The 24102-nt window shown below is 45.6% G+C and overlaps 2 protein-coding genes across 5 annotated transcripts in view; one reads left to right on the top strand and one right to left on the bottom strand.

Moving 5' to 3' along the window:
• The window catches only part of SEC24C (SEC24 homolog C, COPII coat complex component), a 41924-nt gene extending 35233 nt beyond the window's left edge, over window positions 1-6691 (bottom strand). For 3 of the 4 annotated variants that reach the window (XM_082310507.1, XM_082310509.1, XM_082310510.1), the window contains exon 1: window positions 6625-6691. The gene's annotated coding sequence lies outside the window, so the exon portion shown is untranslated. Of the gene's footprint in view, window positions 1-5885; window positions 6036-6624 lie in introns of those variants that run through there. The other variant, XM_082310508.1, reaches the window with a different exon arrangement.
• Window positions 6692-8503: 1812 nt separating this feature from the next.
• The window catches only part of SYNPO2L (synaptopodin 2 like), a 36669-nt gene continuing 21070 nt past the window's right edge, over window positions 8504-24102 (top strand). Inside the window, exons 1-2 of the mRNA XM_082310625.1 lie at window positions 8504-8731; window positions 23284-23435. Coding sequence (XP_082166751.1) covers window positions 8627-8731; window positions 23284-23435 — 257 coding nt within the window. The 5' untranslated portion in view covers window positions 8504-8626. The remainder of the gene's footprint in view (window positions 8732-23283; window positions 23436-24102) is intronic.

Below are 24102 nucleotides of genomic sequence, written 5' to 3'. Positions count from 1 at the left end.
ATACAGCTGCAACAGCCATCATGCAGTTGAGGCAAATCCCAACAAGGGAATCTACAGCTTAACTCAAGCGGATAACAAACACCTGAGCTGTTTTGCCTATACATTGATTAGAGTACACCAATCAATGCTAAGGTTGGTTCTTCACAACACCAAAAATATGATGTCAAAGAATTATTTCAACAACTGACAACAGTTGTACAGCAAGGGTACTAAAATAACTACAGCCCTGTAAGAACCATCTGAAATTCTTTCAGATCCATATATATATAATAAAAGGAGAATACATATCAAAACAGAGCAATCTAATTATTTAAAGAAAGCTAGCATAATACATAGATACTACATTTAACCTCCTATAGGCAGCAAACATGACAAAGGTCAATACTAAGAATGCTAATACTTATTGTGAAATTAGATATTAAACTTTATATGAAAGGAAATAAATGAAGTTTTATATTTTTAGTCTTTAAGTTGTATAAAGGTAATGATAGGGCTTTTGTTTAGAAAAAGAACTTATCTTAAAATATTTAAAGGCAATTTGCTCTTGAAAGTAACATATAATGCCATTTGCAACAGCTTACAACAGCGTGACAATTTTTGATCAGCCTGCAGTATTTTTAAACATGATTACACACGATCAACATGACAGCAAGAATCATTGCTAAAGATTCTGGTTTCCCACACCACCTTCGACTTAGTTCTGCAGAACAGTCTAACCTGAGCAGCCATGGGGCCAAGAAATCTGGACTTTGGGACCTGCTCCCTTCCCAAGTTCCCCTGAAGGTTAACCTCTTCCTCCCCAGGTAGGCAACCAGTGTCACCACATTGCAATCACAGACCTACCCCCAACCACCTCCTGTTCAGTGCAAACAGTAAAGCAGGAGAGTTCCTCCTACAAAGCTGGGGGGGTAAAGGGAAGGGATAACACGGCAAGACGACTGCTCTACCCGCATATCTTGGAACATCTGGGCAGGGCTTCTGCCAAGGAAAGCTGTCTGCTCTCTCTTTTTCCCGCCCCTGACTGTTGTTTATTGGATTGTGCATGAGGAACTTGGTTTCTAGTCACTGCTCCTACAAGCAGGACCTTCCTCCAGGGACAGCTGCAGGCAAAGTAGCAGCATCCTGCAGGATACCTCCTGAGCTATAATCATTAAGACATTCTTCACAAGTTACACCTACAGAAATCCTTGAACAGATCTTTGAACAAGGAATTGCTACGGGGCAGGAGAGGATGGATCTTTCATGGTTTTTTTCTTTTTTTAAGCATGATGGGGCAAGAATTCAAGCATGTCCCTCGCAAACCACTTCTGACTTACTGTTGTGAGTGTATAGTCAGTAAGTGACTTTACCTGATGATCTTTTACTGTCCTCTTTTCAGCCTTCCCTCCCCTCCCTCACGTGAATATCAGTATTTCCTGCTCGAGCAGGTAACATCTGTTGGCTTGTTGCTCTCTCAGCAATAACACTGAAACCAAGAGGTAAGCTCATTTAATGCAAGTCTTACAGAGAAAAGAGCTTTGAGATAATTTCCTACACTTTCTATGGAAAAAGTAGCTACACAAAGGAGATGGTTCTAACTCAGTGTCCCAACTGACAGAAAGGTAGGTAGACCTCAGACCTTTAGCTAGCCCATGTGGCAGCCAGCACTGGCTAATCTCCACCATAGCACAAGCTGATGCTTGCTCAATACTGGCAGAGGGTCAAGGAGGGAGCTGGAAAGGAGGAAGACTCAAGAACAAGCTCAGTGTTGAAGCTGGGGACAAGGCTGCTTCATTATTTCAGTTGCTTGACTTGCTCTAAATGTAAGGCTAGTGGCATGCTTGCTCATCACTGATGTGGAATACCATAAAGGGCAGGGCCAAGAGTATCTGCCTCTGAGAAGGTAGAAGACAGTTGTCACGGAATGAGTCAATTTTCCTTCTCCCCTAGTACAAGTCATTTGTATCAAACATCATTCATTTTGTCTCCACTCAAAAAAATATATACGTAAATTAGAACGTAGTCACTTGAAGAGATATAGGGAAAGGGAGAATTTTATGCTGTCTTATGACATGAAGAAAAAAAAAAAATCACAGAAATAATGAAATATATACACCTGGTCAGGAGAAATGGAGAAAATAGTATTTTTATCAAGTGAAACAGCCTGAGATATTCCTTTGCATGTAGCAACACATTACCAAAACTAAGCCAAACATAATATTAAAACATGCCATTGAACATCCTATTACTACTCAGCAGTTACAATACACAAAGCTCAAATAAGCAGGACTCATGCTATTGGGAAAATACTATGACAACAAGCGGTCATTATTATAAACAACAAACAATTTTCTTGCAAAGCACAAAGCAGCCACTCTATGCTGTTTTCTATTCCTCTGTATAAAGGCAGTTGACCACGGAAGCTTTGGTCAAAATAGTTACACAGCTAAAATTCATACTGGAACACTGTCACACAAGACACAACTAGTGCTGATCAGCAATGAACTGATGGGAGAAAAATACACAGTAATGGGGGGGGGGGAATCTTTTAACTTTCACAATAGTTTCCAGATTCCTTAGTGTCCAAACAAAGCAGACTACAGTTCAGTTTTTATGCACTGTTTAAAAAAAACAAACAACAAACCAGTGATTCATATGAGCTTGTTTCAATCAGCAAATCTCCCAAATCACTGAAAACTGCATATTCATCGTTTTTTATGGTCTGCATTCACTGTTAATTCCCTTTTGAAACCAAAAAGCTTGATCTCATCAGTTCTTGATCGCTTTCTAAAGGAAATGCATACAGCAAAATTAGTTTCCTTCAGAAAGATGCTAGTGCCTTTTACACTGGTCCCAGAGAAATAGAAGGCTTGTTTGTTTCAACTTCTGGGGAGACTGATTCTTTTTTTTTTTTTAAAAAAAAAAAAAAAAAAAAAAAAGGAAAAAAGACAACAGCATGGCCTCCTATATTATGCTGAAACTGAAGGAAATATGCCTACTTAATTTCTGAACACAGAAATCAACCATTTCCAAAAGACAGGCGACAATCACGATCCCGAGAGATCAATTCAGAATATTACCTACAGTGCTTTTAATGCTTCTGTTCTGCAACTTTCTGAAGAAGTAGTAAAATTAGGCATTTTTATAAAGACCTAGACTTGAGAGCTAAGAACACTCTTCTGAAAGGCAGATATCCTTGCTTTTGTTCCACCAACAGCTTGACTAGGTCCTCTATAAGCACTCATGGAACATTTGCTTCTCTTCAGATACAAGAAACTCTTGTTTTGTTTTTCTACAGAAAATTCTGAAAGAGAAGCTCATACCCTGGAAGTCAGAGACTGCCAACTGATCTGGAAGCACTCAGGCCATTATAACAGGACACCTCACATACATTTGTCCAAATCAATCCAAATGGCTCTACTGGAATTGACTCTCCAATTCAGTTGTATTTTTGTGATGCTCTGTCTTTCCACCTGGGCAGATTCTCAACTTGTCACACTACACGTAATATTTTCTTCATCTATGCATTTTGCGTCACTGCCAGAAAGATCTGTTTTAACAGTTCATGAGATGTATAAGACACTCAATTGTAAAGTTTCATTTTGAAAACTGTTTATCAGTGAAAGTCCAGAAGCTACAATATTTTCACTGAAGACACTTTCAGAAGAAGAAAGGATACATTAGCTGCTAGAACTTCTTGACACGACAGGTACTGGAGCAGATTTTTGAAGCCCAGTCTTTCCTGGGCTGTTTTGAAGAGGTCTTTCAGGCTTCAGGACATAAAAATCATGGTTCACATCTAAGGTGCAATCACTTCTATGTTCTAAAGAAGGGCCACATTAAACCCTGTTTTGTTAGGCTGATTCATTATCTTGCGCAAGGTCCAATACAACATACAATTTACAAGAGAGTGAAAGTGGTTAAAAACTGAATACAAAAAAAGCTTAGTCTAACCTAACCTTAAACCTACCACTATTTCCAACCTCTGCCACCAGCACCAGACTTCTACTTAAGTGAACAAAAACGTGATTGAAGTCCCTGGTGGGACTGATTTACATCTCTACCTCTGTAATAAAGCTCTAAGAAAAGATTTCAAAAATGCTCAGTTATGGGCATTGCTTCTGGAGAGCAACCCTGTGGAGGCAAAAGTCATTGAAAATACAACCTCAACAAAATGACAGTGAAACATTTCTCTCTTCCTTAGCTACCTCCACATACATGTTACAATGTGTGAAGTCATCTGATATTTCTGTGAACTTTGCACAAGTATAATTGATTAGGAAAAGTTACAAGAGTAGTTCAAAGTTTAGACAGGAGGCCAAAAGGAAGAATGTTTGAAGAGGAACATATAGAATAAGACTAATGTTACAATGCTAAAGAAGTTTTCTCCACATACATTGTAACACTGACCATCTTTCATCCAAAATTTCTGTACTCTGACTTCCTCTACACAAACACGCATTATGCAATTCCTATCACTCGCAAGAAACAAAAAGCTCAGAATTAGCTTTTCCTAAGACATACTGCCTAGTTTATACTGTCTTTTAGTGCTTTCTATGTTAACGATGAATCTTGCTGAACATATAAGAGCAAGCTCTATCTTCACAATTCATCGCTAATAAAGCTTTTCAAACCTAAACAAGAAACATCCACCTTCCCTCTTCTGTGAGGACTTTGTTGTTGTTCACTTTTAGTCACTCTTTGTACCTTGCCCTTCCTTAGCCAACTATCAATTCTTTCTTGGATTTTCAACCCTCCTTCTGATAACAAGTGTTACAGGAAGAAAGTATAGTCCCTACAGTAGCAGGAGAAAACATTCAAAGAAGCACAAGCATCAAACAACTCATTAAAGAAATAATCCTTTAGACATTTGTTCACTGCTATAACTCAGCTTTCACCCATGAAATTAGAACCTGGAGTGAATGTCCCAGCATATTAAGAAGAAATATTCCTTATATTGATGTCCCATTCACAGTCTGTCTAGAGCAATAAAGAATCCTGAGTGCTACAGCTTCAAGCAGAAAACGGTAGTTCCAGAAGCAAGAAACTTTTCCACACAAAACCAGATAGAAATGCCTATGCTTCCACAAGCAGTATAAATACATGACTGAAGGCAAGTCTCCTCTAAAGAGAGAGGCTCTGGAGCTTTAGGCCACATATATTTCTATCTACTCCATAACCAGAACACCTACTCTATGAGAACAGAGTGGGGGGGGAAGGTTAAAGCCAAAGTTCCCTAAACCTACTCAGGACAACTTCATATTAATAAACAGTAAAGACTTTAGGACAAAATCATCAGCGAGTCACCTCACATTCTAGTGGTGTGATTTTACACTGCTTGTAAACAACAACAAAACCAAGACATTGCATGTTATGTGTCAGATGGCGATTTCTCTCCCTCTAACATCCCCCCAACATCTGGCAAAGTTGACTAAGGAACCCTGTTACAGAAAAGGATCTAGAAATATTTTTATGGAATGATCACATTAATGACTGAAAATCAACGCTGAGTACCAGACTGAAAAATCTGTATTTTAACATGACCATACAAGCGTTAACTCTGGTGGATAACTTCTGATGTGGGTGTAAGCAATTCACCTGTTTCAGCAACCACTTCCATCAGCCAGTAAGTTTAAACAGAACTTCAACTACAGTGTGACAGTTACCAAGAAGGCCCAGTTTGGATAGTTTTGCAAAGTCTCTCCGATAAAGATTTCAGAGCTAAGAGACCACACACACATACTGAAAAATACTCATGCACATCCCAAGAATAAGAAGACATGAAACTAACCTTCATTCTACTCTAAAGAGCATTGCTCAGAAAGAGTGAAAGCGAACTCCAACGATACAACGCAAACATGGTTAAAGCACCACCTACAAGGAAAGCAAGAGGCCATCTCGCATACCCGCTTTTTCAAGACTACACTTGTATTTTGGTCATGCCATCTCCGTTCCTCTCCTCCTTCCTTTTTCAAAGGCACAGGCAGACAATCGCCAAGTTTTACTACCAAACCCAGTCACCGGGTCTCCCCACGGGACGACCGTCCTTTACAAGCCTCGAATGAATGGAAGCTTGAGCAGCACAACACAACGCTGGGGGAAGGATCCGCGGATTACAAGAGATTAGGGGCGCTGCAGAGGGGGTATCCGCCTCACAGCGCACCCGGGCCGAAAAAAACCACTCGGCTTTCCGGGAGGGAGCGACGGCCCGACTCGTAGCCCCCGGGACTCGCTGCGCCATACTGGGACGCCGACGGCTCCCCTCGGGGCAGCCCGTGCCCTGGAGGAGACGGCCCCGCCGACAGCCGGCCCCGGCCCCGCAGGCCGGCACCCACCGGGCCGGGCCAGGCCGGGCCGCCGGCGGCCCGGGGCGCTCCCGCCCGGACACGTTACCGGGGAAGACCCGGGCCCCTGCAGAGGCCGGGCGTGGCGCGCAGGCACGGCGGGCCCGACGTGCTACCCGGCTGGGCGCCGCCAGGCCTCAACTCCTTGGCGGGGAAGGAAGCGGCGGCGGCGCCTCAGGCTCGGGCCCCGGCCGGGTCGCCGGGCGCGGTGCCAGCCGCCCGCCCGCCCCGGGCACCTGCGCGGCCGCCGCCCGCGGGCCCGGCGCCCCCCTGCCCCGAGCCGCTCCGCGGCCTCACTCACCGCCGCCGCCCGCCGCTCCCGGCGCTGCTGCCGGGCCCGCTTCCGGTTCCCGGACCCGCCGCTCCCCGGAAGCGCCGCTCCCCCGCCCGCTGCCTGCCACGTCCGCACTCCCCGCCAACCCCCGGCCGCCGCCGCGCCCCACCCGGCGGGGCCCGGATGCGGCGCAGGCGCCGTCAGGCGGGGAGCGCGCGCACCGCCTCCGCCCGCGGGCGCTGACGTCAGTCCGGGGGCGCAGGTCGGCGGCGGCCCGCCGCGGCCGCGCGGGCTCGTGACGGGAGCCCTCGCGCAGCGTGGCGTCGCCGGGCGGTTGTCCGGAAGCGCCGGGCCGCGGCGGCGGGGGCGGCCCGAGGCGCTGGGGGGCCCGGGCCCAGCCCCAGCCCCAGGCCGGCCGGGGACCAGCCGCCGCTCCGGCAGCGGCCGTCGCCGGGGCGCCCAGGCCGGAGCCGCGCGTTGCTGGCGGGCGCCGTGCGCTTCCCTTGGGCCCAGGCGAGCCCCGGGTGGGGCGGGAGCGCTCTTGGGGGCCGCCGTGGCGGCGGGGGGGGCAGGGCCGCGGGGGCCGTTTTCTCAGGTTGCTTGCACAGTCCGAGAACCAGCGTTTCACCGCAAGAGCGGCAGAGTCGTGGACACAACAGCAGCCAGACGCTGCCGAGCCTCAGCCCGTGCCGATCGTGGTGCCTTGGCCGTGTGTCCCGCCAGCGGCACGTGAAAGACCAGGACGCGGGAGCACCCGGGGCCGGTTTTGCACCAAAATGCAATAGGGGTGCAAGTTGTTCACGACCTAGTAACGTTTTGTGGGTGTGCGCCCGCCGGCACTGTGCAATGGCACTGGGGGAATGGTGCTACAATACTGGCAATGGAGTAGTCAACTGGGCAATGGTGTCACAGCAAAACTGCGTCCTTTGAATGTCACGGTACAAGGGTGTCGCAGAGATTGGTATGATACTCGTTAGTCACCAAGAACTAAGCACGTGCAGAATAAGGAAGAGAGAAGTTTGGCCTCAGGATCTTAACAGAAAATTATGTTTTAAGCCCTGTAGCAAAAGGGGGAACACAGATTTTATTACTCCTGTAACTCCAAGGCATCAAGGTGGCTTGGAATAGCCAAGAGGTCTTGTCTGCTATGGTCCTAAAGAGAAGACAGTGAAGGACCCGGGTGCAAAGCCATTCTCTTGGCCATTGGGGAGCCTCTGTGTGCGGTGCCCCACAGAGAACTGTTTGAATCCCATCTGTGTCGCTAATCCTGGCTATTCTGGTCCCCGTGTCTAATATTAGGAGTGGCTGTAGGGGATGTCAGGGAGCAGCAAGCTGCAGAGGGAGCACATCTATAGTCTGCCTGTGGTTTTCAGGGCAGACAGATAGTGCTACTGTAGTAACACTAGCTGCACAGAGAAAACACAGGTGGAGAGCACACCACTTGCAAGCTGGTTTTGTTCAGTTTCTCAGGGTCAGGTGCCATCACCTGATCTTGTACAAGTTTGTGCCTGTGTCATGTCCTTGCCTGAAACTCGTACTAATGAATCCTGAGTGCTGGGTGACTCTAGGATTTGCATTTGGAATGGGAAGTGGAAATAAAATTTTTACTGAAATGCTTCCAGCTTTAAAGAGTGTCAGACAAAGCTCTGGAGAGACAGGAGGTGTGCTATTTTCAGCCATGCTCCGGTGAGAGATCCATGGTGTATGGGGGGGGGGGGGCACAGAGGGTGAGATTGACATGACACGTGTGTAGGACAACTCTGGCCCCTTACCAAGAGCAGAATCAAATGTCTAATCATAGGCAGAGCAGCAGCTGAGAGTCCAGAAGAGCAGGGAAGGCTGGGCTTGACAGTCTCAACTCTCTTCTTGCGTGTGTGTGTGAACTTGAAGAAGAAAGTGAGCAGAGGGCCTTTGGGGGGACAGGAGAATTGTTGTGTGAATTGTGAAGATGGGAGTAGAAGATACCGCCTGTTAAGAACTGGAGTCTGTTTTGAAGTTGGGAAGGCAAAACATCCAAAGCGCAGAAATCATGGGAGCTGAAGAAGAAATGCTCATCACACTGTCTGGAGGTGCCCCCTGGGGCTTCCGGCTGCAAGGGGGTTCAGAGCAGAAAAGACCTCTTCAGGTGTCAAAGGTAGGACCTCGAGATGTGAACTGTGAGGGCAAAGCTGAACTCGGATATCTCTACTGAGTCGAGCATCTTTCACTACCGTTAAGGAATGCAGGAACTCCTTACTGTGGCAGCAGATCTTAAAAGGAAAACTTGGGTGGAATGGTCAAGCAGGGTGTGGGGTGGGATGCAAGTCCTGAAATAGATGCTGTTGAGGTAGAGACAAGTGTCAGGTGAAGACCTGCTTCAGTGCAGGTCTGTACAGCTCAGACACTATAATCTGTACAACTCTCCGCAGTCGTCAGCAGATATATAACCATAGTGACAGTGCAGGAAAAAGGGGTCAAATGTGGAAGCTTCAGTACTTGTGTAAGACATCCAACTAAAGAAAAAATAATTTAAATCAAAGCAACAAATGCCATATTTGTAATTCAATTCAACTGTCCCTAACACTTCATTACTATATTCCAGCTTTCAAAATAGATGCGCATTTCTTAGGGTCTCTTCTGTTGGTGAAACTTTCTCAATACTATCTGAAGTTAACATTTTTGATGCTCTAAGCAGCAAATATTGGTTCCATTTCAAGAATTAAAGACAAGCAGTTGCTTGGATGGGAGATGAAATAATAAAAAAGGAATAAACATGAACCTTGAGTTGCACTACTTTTAATAAACAGCTGTTACTGTTCTCTTTTCATAAAGACTACTGAGTAGCTTAAAATTAGGAAAAAAGGTCCTCTGTTTATTAAGCTCATAACAGGTGCATTAGCCTTGACACAATGATATCTTGGGATGTCTGACTGGAAGGCACCCAGCAGCAGGAATGAAAAAATGCTATGCCCAGCTCCTTCTGTTTCCTTAAGTAGACTGTGCCTCTGACAGAGAATTTTAAAAAGAAATATTCTGTGTCATTTGGCTCACCCCAGGTCAAGGAGTGTTTGTCTGTAACTTCTGCCAAACGATTTGGAATCCCATAGCTTGGCCATGAAGTGGATGTTTCTTACATAGAGAAAGGCGATTTTTATCCAGGAAAAAAACTTCTGCACATACTCATAGAGCTTAAGGTGCTGAAGAGAAAGAATCAATATCCTTGAAACAGGTATCTGGCATCAGTGGTTGTTAGGAAAATGGGAATTTCAGTGGCCACATAAACTCTGTAGGGTCTAGGATTACTTTGACTCTTGTTTTTCCCCAAATATACAAGAAACTGGGACTGAAGAGGGAGGAGATACTGAGTGTCTTATTATAAAGATTACTCAAGATTGAACAGCGGCAAGAGCTAGCTGTTACCCAGGCTAAGTTGCACCCTAAGGTGAATGGAATATTGCTCAAGGATTAGTAGCACTTCCAGAAAGGTATTAACTAGAAGTAGCTCTCACCCTGAACTGGATGTCATACCTTAAGTCTAGCAATACAAATATATATATATATATTTTACAATACTTGGATATTGCATAAAAAATACGAAAAATATAACTGATGCAAATCTATTTGAGGATCAAAGTATACATCATTCTTCAAGCAGGACTTTGATTTTGTAATTATCATTTTGAGCTATTATTGCTCAGAATTCAGTGGTATCCAGGTGACCACACATACTCACTGTCTTAAAGGCAACACTGTTTAAACAGTCTCCAAAGAAAGGATTTACGGATCCTTACTGGGAACCCCGTAAGATCATATCTGAATGTAAACTGCTTAGAAGAGAATAAACCTCCAGGAGTCATGGAGTAACCTAATTGTCCTCCTCTTACCGCGCAGAGAGTAGAAGCTTGAATCTCAGTTTTTGGCTCTTTGTGTTGAAAGATCAGTTCTTCATTCTTCTGCAGTTAGAATTCTGCTATTGACACCGGCAGGATGAAGTCTGGGCGAAAATGCTGCCTGCAAAGCATCTTCCAAAACTCTAACATCATCAGCACTGTCTGTTTGGATATTTTAGGAGCCTAAGATGGGAATAGTCCCATCGCTAAAGAAGCCTGACCAGGGATTTTGGCCATATGATATAGCACAGAGAAACAGGGCAGTATTGTGTGTTTCTCTGTTGGTTCGTTAGAACTGGGACTCGTGTGGATGAGCAATTCGCTCTGTTCAGCCTCCATCCAGGAGATCAGTGCCACTGGGCAGCACTGGGAAGTGTGGTTGGAGGGAGGTGTCACTGAGATTGAGCCTTCTTAGTAGAGGTAAGCTCAAATAACAACACGATGTTCATTAGTATGGTGAAGAATGTGTTGTGCGTGTATGGATTAGATACAGATTAGATAAATGAGAGGGTCTATTAGTAAGCTGATTGCTGTCAAAGAAAGGACTCTTGGGGAGAAAGAGAAGTCTTCATGAGACCAGGAAAACTTTGGCTTAGCAGAACAGAAATGTTAGTGCTTTGGTTCTTACAGCAAAACCTATTTGGGCAGAATGGGGAAGGGCAGAACAGGAACATGGATGAATCTGGAGAAAATGGGATAGGAGATACAAGCACAAATATCCAATAGGTGCCAGGAGATAGTTGACTGGGTACAGTTGGTGTCTCAGGGGATTCCAGTGGTGTCATTTTAGGCAATTTCAACTTCTAGACTAGAAAAGTCATAGTAGTAACACTAAGGAAAGATGCTTACCCTTGGATGCCGAATCAAATTGTTTCTGTATACCCTTCTGGATGAAAAAGAGCAATAAAAAGCTAATTTGGGCCCAGGAAGTGGAAAGGAATCAACAAATATATATAAATGATATATACTGTAGTTATGTAGAGATGCTGGAATTGCTGGACCAGGCTAGGTTAATGGTCACTCCATCTCCTGCTTCCTGTTTCCTTTGTGTTTCCTGCAAGTGTTTCAGAGGAAGCTGTAAACTTCACCAATGTATCTAATTTTCTAGTAATGCAATAGGGGGGGAAATTCTTTCACCCCAGTTGATTATTAGCATGCCCTATGAAATACGTAAGAATTGACAGTCCCGGTGTTTTACCCTACACATAAACAGATAATTATTTGTGAAGAGCTAGCGCTTTACTTGTCTGACTAAATCTTATATGGTTTCCAAATGAAGATTTGATAACATCAAGCAGCCAGGCATTCCAAAGACGAAATGTTGTACAAAGTAGGATTTTTTGTTTGAGTTGTTCTTGTTGTATTACAAACCCCTGCATAATTCATCATCTTACATGATCAATTTACACAGTCACAGGTATTCTTGCCTTTCTTCTTTCTAAAGTTTACATCATCATCTTTTTATTGTTTATCTACATGGAGATTATGATAAAATCAATCATTAATTGCTGTTCTTCGTATCTTTTTTTTTTCCCCTGAAAATTCTTCGGGTCTGCTGTATGTGTTCTTTTTTCTCTTTTTTTCTTCTTTTTTTTGAGACAAGATGGTATTTAATGACATTAGAATGTGTTCAGTATTATTCTCTGTCCTCTTCAAATACATTGGTGGGCCTCTACTTGATTGTTCTGTCATAAGCTCTTCACAACAGTGGCTTAAATTATTGGCTTGTTTCAAGTTGCAGCTAACTCAGAACGTACAGTGAGCATATGCATTTTCAACTGTCCTTTCTAGTGCAAAGTATTTAACTGGCCGCAACTAAAGTAAATGAACATGTTGGAAGTGGGGTGTGAACCCATTTTTCTATAGACTGAAAGGATGCATAGCTGTAGTTTAAACCATTTGACCAAGCAAGGGATCAATTCTAAACCTCAGTCCAGCCGACACAAAGGGACAGAAAAGCAGCTGGATCTTTACATGCTGGATCCAGCTGCCACAGAGCTGCTGTGCCATCTGACTCCCTGTGGGTTATGGGTTCAGGGACATGCCTAGAGCAAGATGCTGGAAATATATACCTTGTGGACAGCCTCTTGGGTCATACCTAACTAGCCTCGTGTCCAAGTAACCTTGTGGAGCCAAACCAGCTCTGCCTACCTCAGGATCAGGGAAACACACATTGCTTCTTGCAGCAATGCCCAGTGGATATTGAGGAAGAAGCTCATATTTAAATAACGTAAGCAAGACTGAAATGCTAGTATTAACGCCAACTGACTATATGGTTCCAGGTCTGTAACCGCAAATGTCTATTCCTGTCATCTTAAACTTGCCTAAAAGAGCACATACTGACTACTTTGTTCCACCCAAACAATCATTTGCAGTGTCTGGGTGCTAAAAATGTCATTTGTATATGAAGGATACCATACTGATGAGTATATGAAAGGGGTACCATAACAATTCAGTCTCATAAAAACAGATACTCGAAGAGTGGAGGGTGAGACAAAAGAAGAAGCAAAAGAAAATTTATTAGTGTCTGGGGAGCCCTCAGTGAGAAAGAATAGATGATTTTTAAATTAGAGTTGTTTTAAAATATCAACTCAGTAATGAGTAAGCTGAAAGAAAAGCAGCATTGATATGCTCAGCAGGCAGATACACAGCAGGATCAAACATCAACAGAGGACATGAATAATTCTTCAGAAATTAGGAAGGATTGGAATATGGAGAACTAGAGAAACAAATAAAGGGGAAAATAAAGAGTAAAGAACCTAAAAAGGAAAGGAAAATCTTAATTTTGTTCTTAGTTACAGCAATGTCCTTTTAAGTGAAATCAGTCAAACTACTGGAAACTACTGCAAACTAGTGCATTCATATTTGGCTTATTGTGATTCCCAGTGAATCTTTTAACTCTTAGCCAGTGAAGCAGATAAAGTATAGTGGGATTTTACACTACCCCTTACCAAAATAAAGCTGATTTGGTATAGCTCAGTAGCTGTGGTGCACATGGCACCACAACACAATAAATCTTTGGCCAGAAACAGTCATCAGGAAAGAAAGAAAACAAGCATAAAAGCAAGAAACAAAAAGGATCCATAGATGTCAAGATTTTTATTTTAGAAAGGCTGAGGGAAAAGTACATGGTCTGACATGTACAGCATTCCTCGCAAGGAGAAGCTATAAATGATGAGAAGGTTCACCCATTCTGGACAGAGAGTAAGGGAGAACAATGCCATCCGGTTCCTGGAGAATTTCTTTGCAATAAGGGTATGTGCATCAAATGCACTTGAACCTAAACAAAATATAAAATATCTAGTCTGAGAAAAGTCATAAGATAGGACATAAGCATTAAGCACATAATCAAACAAAGTAGAAACATAACATGGAACTATATTAGGGAAATAATTTTTACGAAGATGAACAGGACAGCTTTAAGATGGTGCGAGTGCATGCAAAGCTGCCTTTAGGGATCCTGCTACAAAACAAGATTTATTCCATGAGAGGGAAACCCAGTTACTCACTATACAAAGCCAGGAAGGCACTTGTACTTGCAGCATCGTCTGGTGCACGAATAATACTGAAGAAATAAGTTGAAACTCGAGGCTTTCCAGCTGGTACTGATAGTAGAGGAGAAAGACCTGGGTGTATTAGTGCATCACAAGAGGATAATGAGCCAGCAAAATGATGCATCTCTGAAAAAAAAGACAAACATAAACAAATGAGCCTTGGGTAGCCATATCTAACTGAGATAGGAAGGCATTGATGTTACTGTCTAATGCATAAGTGGGAATTCACTGGAAATACCATCACACCTATGGAGCCAGCCACTTTCAAGAAAAATTAATTCAAAGTAGGGCAGCTATAGAAAAGGAGAGGAGGAGAGAAGGCTTCTTTCACCTAGCAAAAGGCTGAAAGATATGATTGCTGTCTACAAATAGATGTTGGGCAAATACCAGCAGCACTGTTCAAATATAGGACAGCATGTCACTGATCAAATGTGTAGAAAACGACTAACCAGGGAGGTTCAGCAACAACTTTCCAATCTAGAAAAAGAACTGAAAACCTTTTGCAATCAGCTTATGAACTGGAGTAAACAATATGGCATCTGAAACAACAGGGGATTGGCCCTGATAACTCAAGGGGCTCCTTTCAGTTCCCTGTTCTGTACAAATACTCTGCAGCAATGCAGTGAATTGTTTGGGGAAGCAGTGACACAGGATTGTATAGCTTCTAAAACCAAGAATTGTTTTGTTGTTTAAGAGCAGTTCATCACAACCTCCTTTTTACCTCTTTCTCACATATCCCCACTTTCTCCTGTACGTTTCTCTGCTGACAATTCACTGTTTCTGCTCTCTCCTCTGCCAGAAATCATTGCTGCCTGTGTGCCATGCCACTGGTCCCTGTGACCCACGGCCTGGCTGCTCTATCCCGTTCACCTTTGCTCATGTGACGTTATTCCTGCTGGAGGTGCCAGCTCTGACCCAAATGGGTCTGATGGCTTCCAGATTTGCAAGCACCTTCTCTTCCTCTCCCCCTTTCAGTGGGCAGGCTGTTCTTTGTCTGTTTTCACAAATGTTTACTGTCACACTAAAAAAGCACTCCTGGCAGCCTAGTCTATAGCAGTCACTAATGCTGGTTTTGGAGGGCCGAATATGTCTGCCAGTGCTGTGGAAGGAGTGCCTCAAGCAGCTTTGGGAGTGCTCCTGGACATGTTTTATGGCCTGTCGGCACTTAGGCAGGTGCCACCCTTGGCGGCCAGCAAGGGAGCGCAGGCTGCGGCACTGGCGGAACTTTCCAAGGAGCAGCTGGGCCCGGCAGTCACCGCATGCCGGGAGAATGTGGGGGTCTCCAGGGCTGCTCACTGGCCGAGAAGCTGCAAGCTCTGCACAGCACTGGGACAGCAGTGAGCAAGGTGCAGAGCTTGGAAGGGTAGCTCTGCCCTTCCTTCCCAGCAGAGATGGGGGATAGCACCTCTAGGACAATGATAAGAAGGTGGCCTAAACAGAAAATCGTATTATCATGGTTGCAAATCACCATTGCTGATTGTATCAGCTAATGATCTGGTTCACAATTCCTTGTGTGTCACTGGGGCTTGGAGCTACCCGCAAGGGAAGCAGCCTTACACAGGAACTCCCTCCCGAAACAAGTACAGAGAGCAGACTGTGTGGATGGACTGGATCGGTGGTTATGCCATTCCCTCTAACTATTAGAATCTTGATTTATACTCTATGTTTACTCTCAGATAATCTTTAACCATTTGTTAAACTATTCCTTTCTCACTGCCCAAGCCAACATGAGGCAAGCATGCCTATGACAAAGTGTGATGTTGGCTCCTGGTCTTTCACTCATTACTGTCCTGAATGGTTTCTCCTCTGCTGCGTGACCACAGCTGTGCTGCCCCATGCTTTTTGCTTCCACAAGTTGTCTAAGACTTCCTTTTGAAGGACACTGCTAGAAAAGCTTTCCTTCTCCTCCTTGCAGAGGTGAAGAATCTGGGCAGTTTTGTCTTTACATCCTATTTGCCTGTTAGCAGGCAGGCATCCTGGAAGAACCTCTTGACAGATGACTATCAGCAGTTGTGGTGAAACCACACAAGCTACATCTATACCTGGTGCATTAATGTACCTGGGACCATTCTCTGGCACAGTGGAACGAAGCCCAGAAATTAACCTTTTCTATTCTCCCAAACAAGATGGCTGCATGCAAGCTGCCCACAGGCAGTGGCTCTGGGAATGGCGTGTTCTGGCTCCCAAACTGTGCTTGGGAATTGTTCGGGAGAGCATTAGCTGGGCTGAGCCAAAGATGTGCCAAGGATCATTTCATCAGTTTAATGCTAGAGACTATTGTGGTCTAGAGCCCAGGTTCATTCGCTGGCATTACTGAACCTGCTAGTTGCTACTTGCTAGAACTACTGAATACATCTGTGAAGGCTGAACCTGTTTGTTCCTGTACGTTCATACCTACAGGATGCTTACAAAGATGCTGCAAGGCACAGGAAGGTCTCTGTACCAAAGTTCCCTGGAATCCTTCAGGTGAACAGGGTACTTGGCTAATCTGTACCTGTGGCTGATCCTGTCCTTGCTGCTGCAGAACAATGGCGCTTATCCTCCTCAGACCATTGCTGAGAGGCACTCTTAGGGTTAATGAGTGCTGTGTTTTGGTACAGAACGCACACTTGCAAATACGATGAATGCTGTGTACAATAACTTCTTGCAAACATAAGTATTTTTTTGTCTTGGCTCGTATCCTCATTCTATCAAAATAATAGTAGGTATATCTTCTTCTAGTTTGCCTTCTCTCAGCATAAATACTGTGGAGGCATATTATACTTAAGACTGCTGCTGTTCAACAGTTGGTAGCAGCTGAAAAGAGTTCTCTGTTCTGAGTAAGGGTTTTGTTCAGAGCTTGCATATCCTCACTGCCCTTTAGAGCACAGTATCAGCATGTAGAGCTAAGGTTGAGAACATCTTGTTGTGGAGGACTGAAGCCTTGTCTCTGGATGACTCTGCCCTGTGTTCAAGGCTCTGTCACTCCTTCTGTCCCAGTTCAGTGCCTGCCCCTGTAAAGAGACATTTTGGTGGCTGCACTTGCTTAGGAGTGCTAATTCTCTTAGATTTTGATGCTAAAATCTTTTGTGTCAAAAGGAACAAGGCTGAGCCTCTAGATAAGGACCTACATGGGACATGTATAAGCACGTTTCTTCCAAACACTCAATTCCTTTTGTCCCAGCAGCTAGATGTGGGCACTGGGACTCTTGCTTTTTGACAAACATATCTGTTCCTTCTGAATCCTTGCTTCATATAAAAAAACCTGTATATCCTGCTGTTTACTGTGTTGAGAGTAAAATGCTTATCAAGTACTTCTAGTATCTATTCTAGTACATGTGGTATTATTCCTTGTCATTGGTATTACACTTCACTTGCTTTTCACCTAATCTCCCATCAAGTAACAAAAGGCCACAGAGATAAAGCCTCTTTTTATCTACCTGCAGCCAACTCTGGCTAGATACTTGTTCCCAGCAACGATTCCGGTGCTGAACTTTTTGCTTAGGCAAAGAAGGTGGATTGTTTGGGGTTGTTTTTCTCTTCCACGACAAAATGCTCTTTTTAAGGCACTTGCTTTCAACAGAGAGAGAAAACTAACAACCCCTGATTGTTTGCATTGTTTTTTTATCAGCTTGTGCCCCCTGGTACAAACCAGAATTAAGTCTAGTGCACCAAAGAAGTTGTTCTGTCTTTCCCACACTGGGACAGCAATATTCCCCTCACCAGTACACTCCAGGCAGTAACATATTACAGTAGTCTTGTATGCACTTAATCGATTGGCCAGCACCAGCATCCTCTGCCACTACCAAGTTTCATCTCTAAACCCCTTGCCCAGAAGCCACCCAAGTCTGTTCTGCTACTCAAGATGATACCTTCTTTCACCACCCTCCCTTGCTGTGTTCATCCCAGAAAGTGTGTGTTCTCTCCCTTCTTTTGCTATATAAAGACTCCCTAATAAAGCTTCACTGTGGATGACCTGTGAAGTAGGTCTGCAGAGATACTGGACCTACTTTACCAAGAGGCACCAGTGTCACCTCTTAAACAGGAATAGTGTTTGGTGAGGAAGTTATTGTAACTAAATAGAGAAGTGTAATTGTAATGGTTAGTGTAATTATAATGGATTAGAGTAAATATTCTCCTGTAAAATAGCTTCCAATAAAACTACAGCATTGCCATGAAGATATGATATTATTCACATACTTAATAGACGAGGCATAGAAAAAGTATCTTACTGGATATTTGTGTTCAGGTGGGCAGATGAGACAAAGAAAATCTAAGAGCCAGAGCAAAAGACAGTTGAAAAACTTCCTGATTTCCAGGCTCCTGTCACTTACGGCTTACAGTATGAGTGTCTTCTCCAAGGTCACACAAAAAATCATCCAGGTCTCCTGAATCCCACTCTAGTGCTTTAGCCACAGGGGTATCCTTCCTTGCACAAGTAAAGATTAGGCCCTGGCCTTGGAGGAAAACCAAACTGTTCCAGTAACCAAAATGATGTCAACACAGATGTTCAGAAAGAAGAAGAGATGGAGGGTGTTTATTTCTGCTCTTGCATCTAGCAGCTACTGCTGGTTGGGTCCTGCCTCAATTCATTCTCTTTTGGTAATGCTATATACTGCTTTATACTACAACAAGGCAGTTCTTACCTCTCCATGGGAACCCTGTTACAGGACTACATTTCACAAAAGGCTGGGAATGAAATTTCAAACCTGCCAGGTTGCCATGGGGTGTTGTTGGACTCCATGGCATTGTAGCTGCTGAGGGAAGGGGGGCAGCTGTGTGATAAGAGATGCAATCAGAGAGTGGAAGGGGCATTGGATGGGAAGATGAATTGTATTCAATATACAGGTCAGACTTGGCCTGAGTTTGCTAGGTTGCTGCTGGAAAGATTTTAGGAGATTAGGGGAAGACTGGTAATGTGTTTTCCTACCTTATAGATTGAGCTCTACCGATGAGAGGATGTGGGAGGTGCCTTTGGGAGGCAAGGGGGAAGATGGCATGAACCTATTACAGCTTATTCCTGAAAGGCACTGCAAACCACAGCATATTTCCTTAAGAAGAAGCGGTGCTGGCCAGCATGGAGGGCGGTTGCAACATTTCAAGACAGGTTCCCTGGGCTGTACTCAGGCAAGATGTGAAGCCACTGAGTTACTATCAGGATTACTCTATTCTTAGCATCCCAGCGAGTGTTCACCCCCAACATACCACTATCTAAATATAGGCCCTACTGAAGGACAGATGCTGCCAAGTTGCATCTGACCCTCTCCTCTCTTGCATTCTGTTCCCGAAAGCTAGGCCGAATTCCCCTGAGACACGTCCAATAATCAGCATGTCCTTTTGTCTCCCCAGGGCTGTACAAGGAAACTTCTGTTAAAGCCTGATCCTAGCACTGGCCTTCCCGGCCTCTCCTAGCACTGGCCTTCCCTTCAGCACCTTTTCTTCCACCTTTCCTGCTCATTTATTGCCTTCACCCTTTTCCTTTTTTCCCCTCAGCTGCTTCTGTCCTTTCCCTCCTGTCTGATTCAATATGATCAATGAGAGGAAGAGGGCAAAGCAATGAAAGAAAACACGCACACGTATGCGCACGTATCTAGGTGCTGCAGACACCCAAATCTTTCTGACAAGAGCTCTTTTGTCACAACAGAAGTCTTGCTGAGAGGGCAGTGAGATGGACAAGTTCAGGTTTTCCCCACTGATTTGTACTTCCAGTAGTATAAATCAGTAAGGCCCTGAAACTGGGATTCCATAAACCCAGCTGAAACCTAACAGGACATTCCTCCCATGTGAGCCAAGGTGTGCCATGGGCAAGTGTGTCCACTGAGGCACAGAGTGGTAAGTGTAACAGGCAGTTAGCTACAAGAGGCTCAGAGAATTTGTAGGGTTCCCCCAAAAAAAGGAGAGCTCAGTCCTTGCAGTATGTGCTAGGAGGTCCGACAGTGCAATCCCCCAGGGCCAGGTCTGGGGCTACCCCTGACCACTTGTCAGAGTCCCTCAGTGCTGCCTCTCACTCGCACAAGAAACCTCTCCAGGATCTGCTACAGGAAGCAGAGAAGATATCTCTTTGAAATGCTGCTTTTCCCATCCTTTCCCATCTGTTCAGAACAGCTGCTGGGTGACACCTTCCAACCTGTCTGCAGCCTAAGCAGAAGCTCCCTGTTAGTGACGCTTCATGTGGCTCGCTGGGTGCCCAGGAGAGGGCATCTTTTGGACATGGGGAGCAAGTGGCTGAGCCTGAGGGCAGCCTGACCTTCAGAGTGGGCAGGGAGCCTGGCCTCTGGACTGGGCAGCCGCCCCGGCCTGGGGCCTCAAAGGCTCAGTGCTGCCCTCCCTGTGAGCGAGACGTGCAGGCTATGGGTTGTCATTAAAGGTCTGCACAGCACCCTCCTGGCAGTCGTACAAAAACTGGCAGGCTTGTGCTGGTCTCTGTCCAGAGGCTCTCCAGCCTCCGGCACACTGCACCATGCTGACATGGTTGTGGATTAAGTCCTGTCCTTTCTGTATGACAGGCTTTCTTCCTTCCCCCCCTGCACAATCCTTTTCTGCCTTTAACCCCTTTGCTTTCCTCCCTGGCAAATGCAGTGGGGTAGGGGTTTGTCATTAAAATGAAGCTGTGAATAGTTTGTTTCCCTCTGCCCCTGGGAAGCAGATTCGTAAACTTCCAGGGAGAGATTTATAAACCTGTGGGAGACTGACAGCCGGGAACATTTATGTGCTATTTTCAGACTCTGTAGGTCTCTTCCTGGTCCTGTTTTCCCAAGGAGGAACGGAGACCGGGAGAAGTCCCCTCCTGGACTGTAGAGCTAGTTTGCAGGCTCCTGCAAAAGCCCTGAAGTAACTATAGTTGCTTTAGTGTGTGGGCCTTCTGCCACCCTGGTAAAATCTGAGCACAGACCAAGCCAGAGCCAGCATCTTTACTGACCACAAAAGAAACGCATTGCCTGCTCACATTGCTCAGCCCGCGTGGGGCAGCTTGCATCCCACTAGCCTACTCTGATCTAAAGGTGCCTGAAGCAGCAGCAGGCAGTGTTGTGAGCGCAGCCTGACCCTCCCTGCCTGGGAATCCCAAACACTTGCCTGCAAAGTCCCGCAGTACTGTGGGACCAGAGGATTGCAGGAAGTGTACTGGCTCTGCTCTGGGTGGTCACCAGCCCACATCCAGTTGGTTTCAGTCAGCATGGAGGAGTACGATGGGATGCAAAGAATGCTCTGAGCACCTGCTGACAGCCTTTAACCCCAAGTCCCCTCGCTCCGTAGTTGGGAGAGATACTCAGCAAGTGTGTTGCCATCCAGTGCTGAGCACCAAGCACTTGGCCGTGGAGCAGCAGTTGGCCTTTTGGGGAATACGAGAAGGAGACCCTCCTTCTAACCTCTCTTCAACTTCCTAACTCTCTGCATTAGCTGCTGTGTCGGTAGGCATCACTGGAAAATGTATCTATCATCTGCTATCTCTTCTCAGTTAACAGTTGCACCTTTGAGGGAGTATCAAGAAGCAGCATTTATACTGTAACAGCAGAAAAGTGGTTCTTGAGCAGTAGTTCACAGACCCACACGTTCTCATTCCGGGCTTTTATTAACAAGGAGGGAGATAAAGGACTAAGATGACAGAGGCTGATGGATGTGGCAGCTGGGATGAGCCAGTCCCTATTTTAAGCATGCAGGCAAAACTTGGGGTCAAGCTGGAGAGGCTACAGAGTGATAAAGTGCCAGTGAACACACAAACAACTCGGAGCATAGCCCTTCTCTTTCCATCTTCTTCCCCAACACCTCTCACTCCTGCTGACAGGCTGACCTGGGAGGAGTGTTGCTCTTGCCTGCTCAACACAAGCCATCAGGGCTGAGCCCTAGGCTTGTACACACCCCATGGGTGCAGAAGGCCTGGGCCCTGAGACCAGCCAGCCATACCACTGGACCTCCTCAGGGCTCCAGCTCTCTCCTTCCCTGCTCCCCTCCTGCCCCTGCAAGGACAATGACAGGGCAGCAGCCCTCTCACATCCACTTCTCTTTCCTGGGGCCGCCATGGGAGTGTGAGCAAAGTAGCTTGTGCGATTTTATAGCTGAGTCTGGTTGCTTGAGCAGCAAGGCTATAAGATGCAGGAGAAGTTGCCCTGCTGTGTATTACCTCTCTGCAGGGATCTGCCACAGTTCATTCACTGTACCCTCTGTTAAACAGCTCTGCACTGATTTGTCTCTCACCTAACTGCAAGATCTGAAGAAATATTCTAGAAGCATCTACAAATCCAGCGTATTACTACCTTGGGCCCGATTTGCCCTGACGCAGTGTTTTTCCCTGGCTATTCTTTTATGTGCAAAATGAGTGCATTATGGGTGCCAGGCTGTCCTACAAGACTATCCCATTGCTTGCCTGTATGGGAGAGGTCTGTGGTTTTGGGCTGAGTGGGCATTTGGTTTGCTTGCTTGCCCTAACAGAAAGGCTAGGCTGAGTTGGGGGTTTCAGTAAGAGGTTTAACTGATGGATGATGGAACAAAAGGGAGAAGAAGAACTTGGTTTAAGATGACCATGAGAGACCAGATCTAGGAACTAGCCTGGAACTAGAGACCCAGACTCCATTCTCAGATACAGCAGTGCATATGCTGCACAGCTCCTGTTAAGGCTAAAGATTTACTCCAAGTTTACACTGGTGTAACCGGACACCATATGGCCTGATGCAGATGTCCAGAAATATATTGGCCAAAGCCAATAGAGCAGGAATGCCTGACAGCAGGAAGTGCCTCGCAGCCACCATCTCTTCCCGATGTCAGCTTGCCCAAGGATGGTACCTGCAGGGGCTCTGTGTAAGTGTAAGGGATCAAGGGATCATAGCAAGGAAGCACAGCATGGGTGTACAGAAGGGTAAACAGCCATGTACAGGGATAGTCTGGAAGGATACACAGCCATGTACAGGGATAGTCTGGAAAGAGTTCCTGTTCCCTCTCTGAAACACAGACTCCCTAAGCAGCTTAGGAGATAGGGAACAAGAGGACAAGAGCATGTAGGTGCTCTTGAGTCTTTCATCTGCACTGAAGGACTTGAATTGGGTTGGTCATCAGGTCAGGCCTATGCTCAGCAGAGTGGCTCTTGGAATTAACAGGAATACAGAGACTGAAAGACACAGCCAGGGCTCACCCAAGAGGACTGGTCCTCCACCCTGGCAGCACAGTAGTCTTAGGCCTTATTTTATTCTGTGAGGGACGGAGCAATAGAAGGGCTAGCAGGAGACAAGGAACTGAACTAAATAGCTGCCGTTCCTCCCTTCATCCCTGTCCTCTCTCTTCTGCTTTTCCAGATCCGAAAGAGAAGCAAAGCATGCCGCGGAGGCTTATGGGAAAATGATGTGCTAGTATCTATCAACGGGAAGTCATGTGCTGGCCTCTCCCATGCTACTGCCATGCAGATCATCGACTCCTCCAATGGCATGCTCAACATCCGTGTGAAAAGGTAACCTGCTCCCAAGTGCCGGGGCTGTGACAGTGCAGGCAGAAGGGCAGCTTCATCCAGCACAGCAGCTATCCACAACTAGCAGAAAGAAGGCAGGCAGGAAGCCTTTGGTTTCTCCATACTGCAAAGTGTACTAGGAGGACTTCTCCGTGGCTAATGTGTGACTATCTGAAAGTTTTGCACTGTCTCTCTGCCACTCTCCAGAGTGCCTGGCCCTGGGGCTGAACTGACCCCAGACCTCCCTGCCTCTGCCCCTCAGGCTGGAGGGAAATGTTTGCAGTGTGAGGGCTATGAGAATGAGCAATTTAGGCTCCAAGCAAGCAGATGCCGTAGGGCAGTTAATCTCAGCAATTAACAGAGACTCCAGTTCATTCTGGGTAAATAATTGTTCTGTAGAAATGGATTTGACTACACATTGGATAATTGAGCCAAGACAATATTACCCAAGTATTTAATACAGCAGGCCATTGCAGTCCGATAGGGTGTGAACTGACTTCCACAGAGGTGTGTAGCTGAGTCTCTTTTTGCAGGGAAAAATATCTCTGGGAAAGTCTCTAGTCCAGCAGAATACTGGAGACCAGGCTCAAATTTAAGCACAAAAATGGTCCCAGTAACATTTCTGGTTCTACCTGTGCTGAAGCTAAGCCAGTGCCTCAGTGCACGCTGG

Source organism: Platalea leucorodia, assembly GCF_965183815.1.
Source record: "Platalea leucorodia genome assembly, chromosome: 4".
NCBI classification, from domain to species: Eukaryota; Metazoa; Chordata; class Aves; order Pelecaniformes; family Threskiornithidae; genus Platalea; species Platalea leucorodia.
This window is presented reverse-complemented; position numbering and strand designations above follow the sequence as displayed.